The sequence below is a fragment of the Ruditapes philippinarum genome, unplaced genomic scaffold (genome assembly GCF_026571515.1).
Source record: "Ruditapes philippinarum isolate M1 unplaced genomic scaffold, ASM2657151v2 ctg2858_1_1_1_1, whole genome shotgun sequence".
Classification (NCBI taxonomy): Eukaryota; Metazoa; Mollusca; class Bivalvia; order Venerida; family Veneridae; genus Ruditapes; species Ruditapes philippinarum.
In genome coordinates this window covers 64,328-76,748 of record NW_026862233.1, presented here as the reverse complement: position 1 = coordinate 76,748, position 12,421 = coordinate 64,328, and the positions used below count along the sequence as shown (strand labels likewise).

The 12,421-nt window shown below is 30.8% G+C and overlaps 1 protein-coding gene across 1 annotated transcript; it reads right to left on the bottom strand.

Moving 5' to 3' along the window:
- Nucleotides 1-260: 260 nt before the first annotated feature.
- LOC132718341 (uncharacterized) lies at nucleotides 261-11,255 on the bottom strand. Its single transcript, XM_060702041.1, has 4 exons — nucleotides 11,181-11,255; nucleotides 2,014-2,437; nucleotides 1,589-1,660; nucleotides 261-822 (listed from the first exon to the last, which is right to left on the bottom strand). The coding sequence occupies exons 2-4, from the start codon at nucleotides 2,398-2,400 to the stop codon at nucleotides 523-525; spliced, it is 759 nt and encodes a 252-aa protein (XP_060558024.1). The 5' UTR covers nucleotides 2,401-2,437; nucleotides 11,181-11,255; the 3' UTR covers nucleotides 261-522.
- Between the last annotated feature and the right edge of the window lie 1,166 nt (nucleotides 11,256-12,421).

The following is a 12,421-nucleotide window of genomic DNA, read 5'->3' as shown; positions in this document are numbered from 1 at the left end:
TTCGTATAAAAAAGCAAAAATGTGTTTTAAACTAGAAACTTCTTTTGCTTGATTCAAAAGTACATCGATATTCACTTACCCCTTTGCTTGATTAATTAAAATAATTACATTCACCAACTATTCTTTTCATATAAAATTATTATTCACCTACCTTTGGCTTGGTTGATAGGAAATGTATTAATATTTTCTTACCCTTCATGCGGTGTTGATATTTGTCGTTCTCTGTTTGTATATAAGAGAGGCCCTCGTTACTTCTCTCTGTTGTCAAATAGATACACAATTTTTCAGTATATATCTTGATTAATTTTAGATATATAATTTCAAAGTCGTATAAAACTATATATTGTCAATAAACGAGTTAACTTTCAAACATTGCAGTATATTCCATTAACAAATTTTTATTTCTTTACAAGGTATTAATTTTTTGTCATATTTTTATCTACACCAGTCTGTCAGATATGCAAACATGTATTTATTGTCATTTTAATCAGTATCATTTAAGAGATGTTGTACAAACAATATTTATGACAATATAAACGACCACAAATTAAAAAAAATACCAGCATCTTGTCGTTTTTCTATATTCTCGAGTTTTTTCTCCACTTCAGTCATTTTTTCTTTTACGTCTTTCTTCACTTCACTAACATCTCTTTGCACTTGTTCAATTTCCTTATTCAATCGATTAACATCGGCTTGATAGTCTTTCAACTTTGTTATTTCTTCTTGTAACCTTTTCTCTTTCTCTGGATCTAGAGGACAGTTTTTGAAATCGGCAATTGCTTGCTGGATGTTCAGAGAAGGAGAACTTCGTCGAACAAGTATCTGAAAGGAGTCCGGTTGGATAAAGTTTCTCAGCATGTGTTTATTTATTTTTAAAATCAGTAAGTAAGTAAGTAAGTTTCTTTGTTGGTTTATTTATAAATGTTAGAGATTCACCATACAAATACTCACAGAACATTTGATAAAACGTCTTAGTATAAAATGTATGAATTGTATTAAACAAATAAACGCATATTTTATGTATACCACCCTGTCACCGGCTGATTTTATTTGCAGATAATTTTACATGTGCATCATGTTTACTATAAGGTTATGAAAGTAACACCAAGTATATAATCGAAGGGCCTTTATTCTTTAAAATGGAAGTAGGTAAGCAGAAAGAAATGACTGATAAAATGACATATACCATGCTGACGTAAGCGACGAAACGAAGATTTTTTATTCTAAAGGGATATTGAACGTAATACTATGTCGATTCAATACAAAATTTATTGAGCGATATAGTTCGTAATATTTAAATGGTTATAGCTCAGGATTTTTGATATGTAAATAGGTAAAATTTACTTCATTACAAAGGCCCATTATTCTCCATTAATGTATTCCATACATAATTTTAACTCAAGAAAATGCACAATTATTTACGCCACTTAATAGCAAAAAAGTTAAAATGTACACATATACTTTATTTGATATACTAGTATCGTCTCAGATAACTATCATTTTGACTAATTGTACATAAAAGTCTTAGAGTAATGATTTGGAGGGTCTTACAGATGAATGAATAATGTTTGTAAACCATTGTGCTCACCTGCTCAATGTCATTCCACCAAGTTACAAAATCATTGGGTTGTACTCCAGTTGTTGTAGGTAGATGACATATCTGAAATTATAATTCGCATAGCAAGCGTAATAGCGTTTATACGTGTAATGAGGATATTCAAGAATTGGGTAAGAAACATCTTTTACATTTAAGTGCATTTATAATGAGACCTATTAATAACTTCCTTAACGTAAGACCTGAAGGTACGCCAAAAGGAAGTAATTCAGAGAAGCATGACGCAGGAAAATTATGCAAATAAATGTTAATGTTATTTAAAACACACTTCTTTTTTAAATAATGTTATAATATGAGTAAAGCCAATTTACGTTGTCTTCAAATATGTCATTCTTCTATCACATTGAACATTTCCAAAAAGGAAATGACTTTTTGTAAATTTTGACTTTTGAACTTACTTGATTTCGATAAGCTTTTAATCGACATATATCTGCCTCAACTGTTAAATCGCCTGAAATAGGTGTTGTGTTCCAGTCGAATTTTTTATTCAATCCAAAACATTTCAAGCATCTTAGAAGACAGACGATTAGCGTGAAGTCCATCTCTGACGTAGTTGGGACATGACCACCCGTTGGGAACAACAAGTCATATTGCACCTGTGTTATAACGCCGCGGCTTTTCAGACGTGTAATTGTTGCCTTTCCGTTATTCAAACATGCACTTAAAGTTACGCCTTGAGCAAGCAGGTTCTGGTCAATCATATTTCGTAGAACAAGGAGGCCTCCATCTATGATGATGATTTGTAAACGAAATAAATTGGCACGGTTGTCTGGCTTTTGTGCCATTTTCTTCCTTTTTGTCAAATCTTTGCTACAGCATCATCTGTTAAAAATCATAGCAGTTATCTTGAAATATTAGACAATTGATTTATAAACATACTAAACAGTACGATGTTTTCAAGATTATTTCTTGTTTTAAATACATATAATAGAGAAAATAAGAAACCCTAGGCTTGGTGTGATTTAGCCTGTTAATGGACGGTACTGACAAGTATAAACTTGCATCCACGCTCCCTAGCACCGGCTTTAGCATTATAACCATTTTAGCATGAAAGTGGTGAAATTTTGAATTTAGAAACATCCACAGATGTGTTCATGTAGCAGATGTATGATCGTTTGTTGAACATAGAAAATACTTGAATTATGCAAAATAGTGAATATTTTGAACATGGTTGATATTTGGATGGAGTAAGATGTTAAACAAATGAATGATAAAATAAGATGGTGACCATTTAAATGATGAAATATGGTGGATATTTTGATGACGTTAGATGAAAATTATATTAATGATGTAAGTTTGTGGATATTTAATGATATAATGTTGTGGATATGTAAATGATATTGTAAGATTTTGAATATTTATATGATGTCAAACAGTGCAAAAATCGGATAATGTACGATGGACGATATATTTTGATGCTGATATAATTTGAATATTTTATGATGTAAGAGTGTGGATATTTGGATGATGTAAGATTTTGGATATATCGATGATGTTACATGATGAATAATTCAATGATTTTAAATGCTAGATATTTCTTTAATGTTAGACTGTAGATATTTCAATGGTATAGATGGATAATACATGTCAAAGATGTTAGAAAGTGGATATTTGAACCCTGCAATATGATGAATTCATATGTAAGATTATGTGTATTTAATATTTTAAGATGCTGAATATCAGTTATATTAATTGGTTGATATTGAATAATGTTAGATGGTCGTTAAATGTCACACTTTCAGACGATGTTATGTGACGGATATTTGGATGATGCAAGTTTGTTTAGTTCATACCATTTTATTTCAGTGCGATTGTGTTGGGGCTAAAGGGCTTATTAAACACTCTCGAATCTGTTCTGGAAACCAACCAGTACTAAGCAATGAATGTAAATTTTCTTGCTCAATGAGAAACGGCTTTCTTCTGACAGGGTTTGAACCCACGCTGTCAGCAATTCTTAGATAACTTGTCCGACGTGTTAACCATTAGAGCCCGCCGCCAATCATGATGCCAGTTGGTGGGTGTTGTTTAAAATATGTCAGATTATATATATTTGGATGATGATAGATCCTGAAAAACGTGCATTGTTATATCAAAGCTTATGTTGCATAAAGTTGACATCAATCACATACTGCACGGTAATTTTGTATAAATTTTGCATGAAGGTGTCCTTTAAGACAGTTTTTTTCTGTATTTCCTACTTGTATCGGTAAGGGTTGCTAATATAGGAAAATAACGAAGGGGTAGGGGACAAAAATGAAGATAGGGAAATATTAACCGAAAAAGCGAAAATAAATATAAATTTCATTACTTAATACATAGAAACAAACATAAAGAAGAATTAGCACTTCATTTGAACAATAAATCAGAATGAAACTCTGTCAATCCAGAGTTTCACACTTGGTCTGTTACAATTAAACACTTTGTCTGTCAGATTTAAAAAACAGAGGAAAGAGTCGCGCCCAAATGTACATTGGTTAAACTAAGCATACACGATGTTCCATTATAGTTGAGTAATCACCAAGCATTTTCAAAAGAAAATGAAAAGATTCTTTGACCCAATATCCTACGTAGTTATCAAATCAAAACACTATAAAGCAAGGTTAACATAAACATAACCGTAAAAGAGTTTTTAAACCATTTTTGATTAAAATGATAATATATATATATATATATATATATATATATATATAATTTCTAAATGAAGATGTCAAAATTTTAAAATTATTTAAGTAATTTCGATAGATAGCCTTTGGTTTTATACATAATTTAATTTGTTTGATTGTATGGGAAACTGAAAGCTTATAGACACACTTTAAAATCCATTCATTGAACCAACCAGTACTGAACAATGAGTGTAAAGTTTCTTGCTCAAGGAAACAACGACTTGCCCCTGTCAGGGTTTGAACCCATGCGGCTAGCCTTTGTGAATTAACTTGTCAGTACTGTAAAAATTATTTTGATTATAAGTTTGATTACATGGCCAACGCCAAGGCACATCTTATAAATTTGGTAATACACACCACAACATATTAGATGTAGCTCGGTGGGTAAATTTGTTCATGCCGTTAAAGTGTAGAACATTTACTATGTTTATATTAAAATGTTCCTTTTTCTTTTTCCGTTTAAATGAAAATATGCAAGTTAGAAAACGATGTAGACATGTCTCACTATCCAAAGATTTACTTTAAATCAATTGAAAATTATTTACCACCCTTCAAAATGTAAATTATTGATTATTATCCAATATCAACTGTTGGTCAATCACCATTTTTATTGTCAATTTTTAGGATAAATATAGACAATTCAGTTCATTAGGAAAATGAGCATAAGTTCACTTCATTTTTCCCTGTATGTAATGGGTTAATAAAGTGTGACTACTTCTAGATAAAGAATGTTTCAAAACAGTATCAAAATAGATCTAAAGCTAAGCTTGAGTACCCTTTGGAATGACAATAACTTTATCTAGAAACATTGCCAATCGGGGACCACGCTCGATTTCTTATTTCTTTAGTCAATCTCAAAAAAACGGCAAGGTCATTTTTCTATCATCCAACATTCATATGTGTAGGTCTATGTCAAATTGAGTTTAATATTTTCACCACATTATCCTTAAAGTAGTTATGCTGAAATATGAAGACCATCCATTCATGAAAAACAAAGTTAAAACAATTTATAGAAGAAAAAAAATCAAGCAAAATTCTTTATTTTCAAGGTCGTCACAGGTCGACATAAAATTGTGTTTTTCAGAGTAATTGCAAAGAAAACTCTTTTTAAATAACTGTCTGGAAACAAAAGTTGTTTCCTGACATTTTTCTGCATTTAAAGGTAGTTTTTCATTTATGTAAATAAGCTTATGCATGCAAAGAGGATAACCACACTATTAAACCACAACTTTAATCGAGCAACAACCTTTATTATTTATGACATTGTAAGTAATATGAAAACAAAATTACGTCAGATATTTAAGTTCCAAATCTAAATACCGGCCATTATCTTAAGAATTTATGAAGAATTTATGAAGAAAACAAAAGCACATTTTTTTCCAAAATGCATATCAAATATTTACAGCTACATGCCCCCAGATGAGCAAAACTATTTCAAGAAAATAAATTTAATTTGAGAAAAATGTACGAACATTTTAGGACAAGTAAAATATTTAAGATTGAATCTCTTTCTTACATGTTATGTGGGATCAAGGACTGATTAATCTTGCTTTAATTAATTAACGTAGTAAGTGCTATTTTGTAACGGACACGTTTACTGACCCCATTTTATTGTTGCCATTTAATGGATTTTTCTCATTTATCATTTTATTGGTCGGCACCTATTTATAAGAAAAACCAAAAATTGTCATTAAATACATGTTTAGAAAAGTAACAACCTATATTTAATAAAGTTTATATTTGACATGATATTTAAATCATACTGTATAGGCTATATACCGCGGGATAAAGTTTTATTTATTCGGTGGATTATAAAATGGCGACATAAATATTCCGTTATTTACAAAAGGGTAGCTGGCAGTAATCCCATGGGAATAAATCGAAATAATGATATTAACATGTTTATGATTTCTTTTGTGATTTCATGTTTTTATGAACCTTGAATTTTAAAAAGTATATTTATGTTGTGGTGATCAAAATAAAACATTCTAGACAATTAAATATAGTTTGATAGATAATAAAGTTATATTGAACTATTTTTACTGTTAAAGGTGTATATAATATTATTTCAAATATTCATTGTTAGTACTTTAATCATGCAGTAATCCCTTATAATTATTCTCCAATCATTCAACCGTTGCTCAAAATAGGGTCCATACTTTCTGTCATATATATGTTGTAGCACAAAAGGAACAGCCTTCAATCTACTGTTTTATTTGTCGTGTACGTTAATGTTTATCACAAGATGCGCATTCTCCAGTCTTAATGGTTTAACTTAAAGTATAACCAAAACTATAGTATATGCTTATTTTGTTAAGTAGTAGTATTGTTCAGGTAACTAAAGAGTAGCTTGTCGAAACAGGAATAATCAATGACGAATTTTCAAATAAAACTTATTACAATGATATATATAAAAATAATATGAAACATGTACGAAATGATAAACCTTTATGAGATCAGAAATTTCGAAGTTATTGGCGTAGATGCTCATGAAAAAAGTATCGCACCACTTATTTGAGTTAGTTTTGACTGCTGTTTGCAAAATGTAAGGAAGGAAGCTTAAAGATTACGAGCACAAATGAAAAGACAAAGCATGATATTAGGCAGAGGAAAAAACATCGAATGGCAAGCTGCTTTTAATATAAAGGGGAACAGATAAAACAACGGCATGCGCAACTTGGAAACTGGAAAAAAAACTTAAATAACATCGGAGGAATACAAGGTTACACACTTGCGATCTATAAGAAAATAGATAATTGCGACGAGTGATAATGATTTTGATAACTTTAATGTTATCAGCATAAGAAGCAAGTCGTGTTTGATATAGTTATCATCAACTGTTAACAAAAATTTGAAATTATGTGAATTACTTAAAGAAATGAAAATAAGAAAAACATGAACAGATGCCAAAAACTAATAAATATTATGTGTATAGTATATCTCTGATAAAATTGACTTAATGTATACGCTTTTATTTCAAACACAGGGGTAAAGAAAAAACCCACAAAAGCAAGCAGATGAAACAGATATTTTATGCAATAAGATAACATCACATTACGTCAGTCGAACGGCAGATGGTTTGTAACAACATTGACAATGATTTAAAGGTATTGGATAGATTTGTAAAATGACGTTTTTTACATTGATCGCATACATAAAAGTTAATAAACTTTAACTTAATAAACTTTAATATCAGTGCCCCTTTTTCCTTTTTAAGTATATACTTGTAAGCCAGCGTACCCAATATACAACGAAACGTTTCATTACATTAACAGAGTTCCAACAGAACATGCAGTGACTTGTACTTTAAGATAGATAAGAGACATTTTCAGAACCTTAATTCACATCGGAACTGTATTAATAGGCAACAATCTGCTTTGACTTGAGCAATTAACTATGGAAGGTTTATCACAGCAGGTAATGTAAAGTGTACAGTACGAGTTCAGACGTAAGAAGACAGTTTTCTCGGATAAACAACAGATTGTCCAAGGCGAAACCGAGGATAAATTGTTGTTTGTCCTAGCGATATATCTTCTTCACGTCTGTAAGTTGTTTTGGTTTTTTACCTGATTGAATATCAGACGTGATGCAAGAAATGATTTTCGGCATCTTCCAACGAGCAACTACTAATGTCGATGAAAAAACAATCAATGCTGAAATCAACAATTACTTTGTTCTTGGAAATGACCGTCCAATTTATTTTCTTCTTAAAACAATTACATCTGAGTTGCGATTTAAAGTTCGTTACAACTTTCCGTCCGTTTCTATTGTGTGCTGTTTGAGGCACTTAAGAAACAGCCTGTTTAGAGTTAAGGTTGGCTAAATCTCTTGTTTTATCTCGACTATTTGAAGCATGGGAAAAGCTATTGTATTCTCCGGCAGCGTCGGTGTCGCATTGTGGTTACGTATTTGCTTGCAAGTTTGTATCTCCAACAGTACTAAGGGAAGATATTTTAGTTCCAAATCTAAATACCGGCCATTTTCTTAATAATTAAGGAAGAGAACAGATTGAAGCACTTTTTTTTCTAAAATGCATATCAAATATGTTAAAGATTCATGCCCCCAGATGAACCGAAATATTTCAAGAAAATAAATTTAATTTGAGAAAAATGTACGAACATTTAAGCAATAAAAATATTTAAGATTGATTCACTTACTTACATGTTACGTGGGATCAAGGACTGATTAAGGACTGACATATTTCTACTGCTTAACTTTCGTAGTAAGTACATGTACTATTCTTCACGGAAACGTATACTGACCCCATTATATTGTTGCCATTTAGTAATCATTTTATTTGTCGGCACCTATTTATAAGAAAAACCAAAAACTGTCATAAAATACATGTTTAGAAAAGTAACACCCTATATTCAATAAATTTTATTTTTGACATGATTTTTTTTTGAAAATCATACTGTATAGGCTACATATCGCGAGATAAAGTTTTATTTATTCGATAGAGTACAAAATGGCGACATAAATATCCCGTAAATTGGAAAAGGGTAGTAATTCCATGGAAAGAAAATCGAAATAATGATAAGATTTGTTTATGATTTCTTATGTGATTTAATGCTTTTATGAACTCTTGAATGTATATTTGTGTATATTTATTTATATGTTGTGTTGATCAAAGGGAAACAAACTTGACCATTATATATAGTCTGTTAGATAATAAAGTGATATTAAACTATTTTTAGTGTTAAAGATGTATATAATACTATTTCAAATATTCATGTTAGTACTTTAATCATGAGATATTCCCTTATAATTATGTTCCAATCATTCAACTGTTGCTGAATATAGGGTCTATACTTTCTGTCATAAATATGTTGTAGCACAAAAGGTACACCTGCCAGTCAACTGTTTTTATTTGCCGTGTACGTTAATGTTTATCAAAAGATGCAAATACTCCAATTTTAATGCTTAAATTAAGGTATAACCCAAACTATGATATATGCTCTTCTTATTTTGTTAAGCTCCTTTAGTAGTATTGTTCAGGTAAGTATCTAAAGAGTAAATTGTCAAAACAGGAAAAATCAATGCCGACTTTTCAAATAAAACTTATAAGAATGATATATACAAAATAAAAATAATACATGTGCAAAATGATAAACCTTTATGAAAACAGAATTTTCGAAGTTATTGGCGTTGATGCTCATGAAAACAAAGTATCGCACCACCTACTTGAGTTAGCTTGACTGCTGTTTGCAAAACGTAGGAAAAGAAGCTTAAAAGTTACGAGCAAAAATGAAAAGACAAATCATGAGATAAGTCAGAGGTATAAAACATCGAATGACAAGCTGCATTTCATATAAAGGAGAACAGATAAAACAGAGGGGTGCGAAATTTGGAAATTGGAAAAAACAACTTAAATAACATCGAAGGAATACAAGGTTACACACTCGCAATCTATAAGAAGACAGTTATCTACGATGAGAGATGATGATTTAATTACTTTAACGTTATCAGTATAAGAAGCAAACAGTGTTTGATATAGTTATCATCAACTGTTAACACAAATTTGAAATTATGTTAATTACTTAAAGAAATGAAAATACGTTTTCCACAATAAGATAACATCACATAATGTCAGTCAAACGGCAGATTATTTGAAACAACATTGATAATAATTTAAATATTATGGATAGATTTGTAAAATGACGATTTTTGACATTGGTCGTATACATAAGAAATAAGTTAATAAACTTTAATATTAATGCACCTTTTCCTATTTTGAATTAGCTGTTTTCATCTTTATTCTTATCCGTAACACTTTAATGCACACCCCTACCCATCGGCTGTCGTAAGTATATACATGTCATGTCGATACATAGCTTACTAAATATACAACGAAACTTTTCATTTACTCTACAGGGTCCAAACAGAATATGCAGTGACAACTAATAGATAAGAACCATTTGCAAACTCTTATTTCATATCGGGACTGTATTTATAGGCAACAATCTGTTTAGTCTTGGTCAATAACAATACCAAAGCAGATTATGTAAAGGATACAGTATGAGTTTTTCTTCAAAAGTGTATTTTTACAGACGTAAGACAGTTTACAGTTTTCTCGGATAAGGAACAAATTGTCCAAGGCAAAGCCGAGGATAAATTGTTGTTTGACCTAGCGATCTATCTTCTTCACGTCTATAAAATATTGAAAGCCGCAGTACACTCAAGAAGGATAACTATATTCTCTTATATACAACCCATAACTTTCTTTTTGGCTTTTCGTTAAATTCAGATGAAGCTACATCAATGTTTTTTCTTCACAATCGGCTGCTTCGTTAAATTCCGACGAAGGAAGAGCGGAAGGAGAAGAAGAAGAAAACCAATAGTTCTTCTTTGTCATAGAAAAAGAAAGAGTCGAAGGAGAACACCGTTTGTTCTCCTTTGTCGGAAATGAACGAAGCGACAAATTTTACGTTGGATAGCGCCAAAAGTTTCATTTGAACATGTATAATCATGTTACTTTATGTATAGGAAATACAAAAGGGCGACACAATACTTTTAGATAAAAAACAATCTTGCATGTAAATATGTGACTTTTAACTAGCCCAGACAAGACACCGTATATTTCAACACCTGCAATGAATCCACGTGGAAGGGAACAGTTATTTAAAGGAGTCTTCTTACAGATTCACCTTTACAATTGAGTTATGATTGGTTTCATTTTAACAGACTCGTTCCCAACAAACATTGGCAATTTTGGCTTATTTTCATTACATTAGCAAATTATAACTCTAAACCGTCCTTGCTCGTCGGTATATATCAAGATATACAACGGGAATAAACTAAAGATATATAAGTGTTATTATAAATAAAAAATATTCTAGAATTGAAGGTCAGTTATATCATATTAAATAAATATCTAAGTATTTAATAATATAACAACTTACAGTTTCTCTCTTTAATATAACTCCATTGTGATAGTGTCCTTTTGTATTCATACGCAACAGTAAACACTATTTTAAATATTTATTTTGATTTGACGGGGACTATATTTTATACTTATTATTATCTATGCTATCTATCACGTGACAAATCATGTGTTACTTATTGGATACCATTGGGTACATTATACATACGGGACACGTGACAGGACTTTGCCTGTTCTTAATTGTGGACACCAAACCTGACTTTATTTGATACTTCATATGTGATACATTTTAAACAAAATGATATAAATGTTTATGGGTTGTTTTCTATGAACACAAATGCTTTGATTTACTTTAAAATGGAAAAAATTGCTACCTATAACGGCCTTTGCTTTCATTTGATACAAATGTACATACATTTAATAAGACTGACTTCTGGATATATTGAGAAGTCTTAATATTTTTCAATATTTCTTTTTGCCCTTGAAGTATAGTTCTTAATTTAAGGATGAAAACTATTTTAATAAATATACAACATTAGAAGTATGTGCGATAGCTTTAAATGTATTGTACACATGGTGTGTTGACACAAAATATTAATAACGAAGAATGACTCATTTATATATAGAACAATCGTCACCTAAGTTATAACTATAAAATAGATGAATATGGTGTTAATATACTTTACGAGTATGATAATGCACCTTGATCAAAATTAAAAGAAACAATTATCTTTCAAAGCACAAAAATACAGATTGTGAATGCAATCGACCATACATTTGCATGCACGTATAATTATCATTGATTTTTTGGAGAAAAATCTGGAAACAAAGTAACCGTTCGGAAGCATTAATAACAACAAAATAACATCAAAATTTCAGAATCGGTTTCATTGAATCTGTAAAAGAAGGATAATGAACAAGTGCATCATCCCACGCACCGACTTGAGCCGTACTAACTTATCATCACTAAATAGTGCTGGCATCAATGATCCCGAAGGACCAGAAAATATAACAACAGTGAAATGAAGTACGGGGCAACATTTCACAGCTGTCAAACGGCACTTGACACCTTGACGCCTATTTTCATTCCAGCGAACCATGACCGAACTGAGCATTACGCTGTTGTTCGTTGTATCTTTAAAAATCATTCTTTATTGTACATTAATAACTTTCAAGATAGTTGCTTTGTCCATTGGTACAAAAATCCTTCACCGATATAACTGACATTGATTTTGACGTTACACTATTTGATAATCTGTA

Coding starts and splice junctions, on each gene's coding strand:
- LOC132718341 (XM_060702041.1), bottom strand. CDS start 2,400: ATGGCACAAAAGCCAGACAACCGTGCCAATTTATTTCGTTTACAAATC. Junction 1,661..2,013: donor TAAAAGCTTATCGAAATCAA/GTAAGTTCAAAA, acceptor TTATAATTTCAG/ATATGTCATCTACCTACAAC. Junction 823..1,588: donor GGTGGAATGACATTGAGCAG/GTGAGCACAATG, acceptor GACTCCTTTCAG/ATACTTGTTCGACGAAGTTC.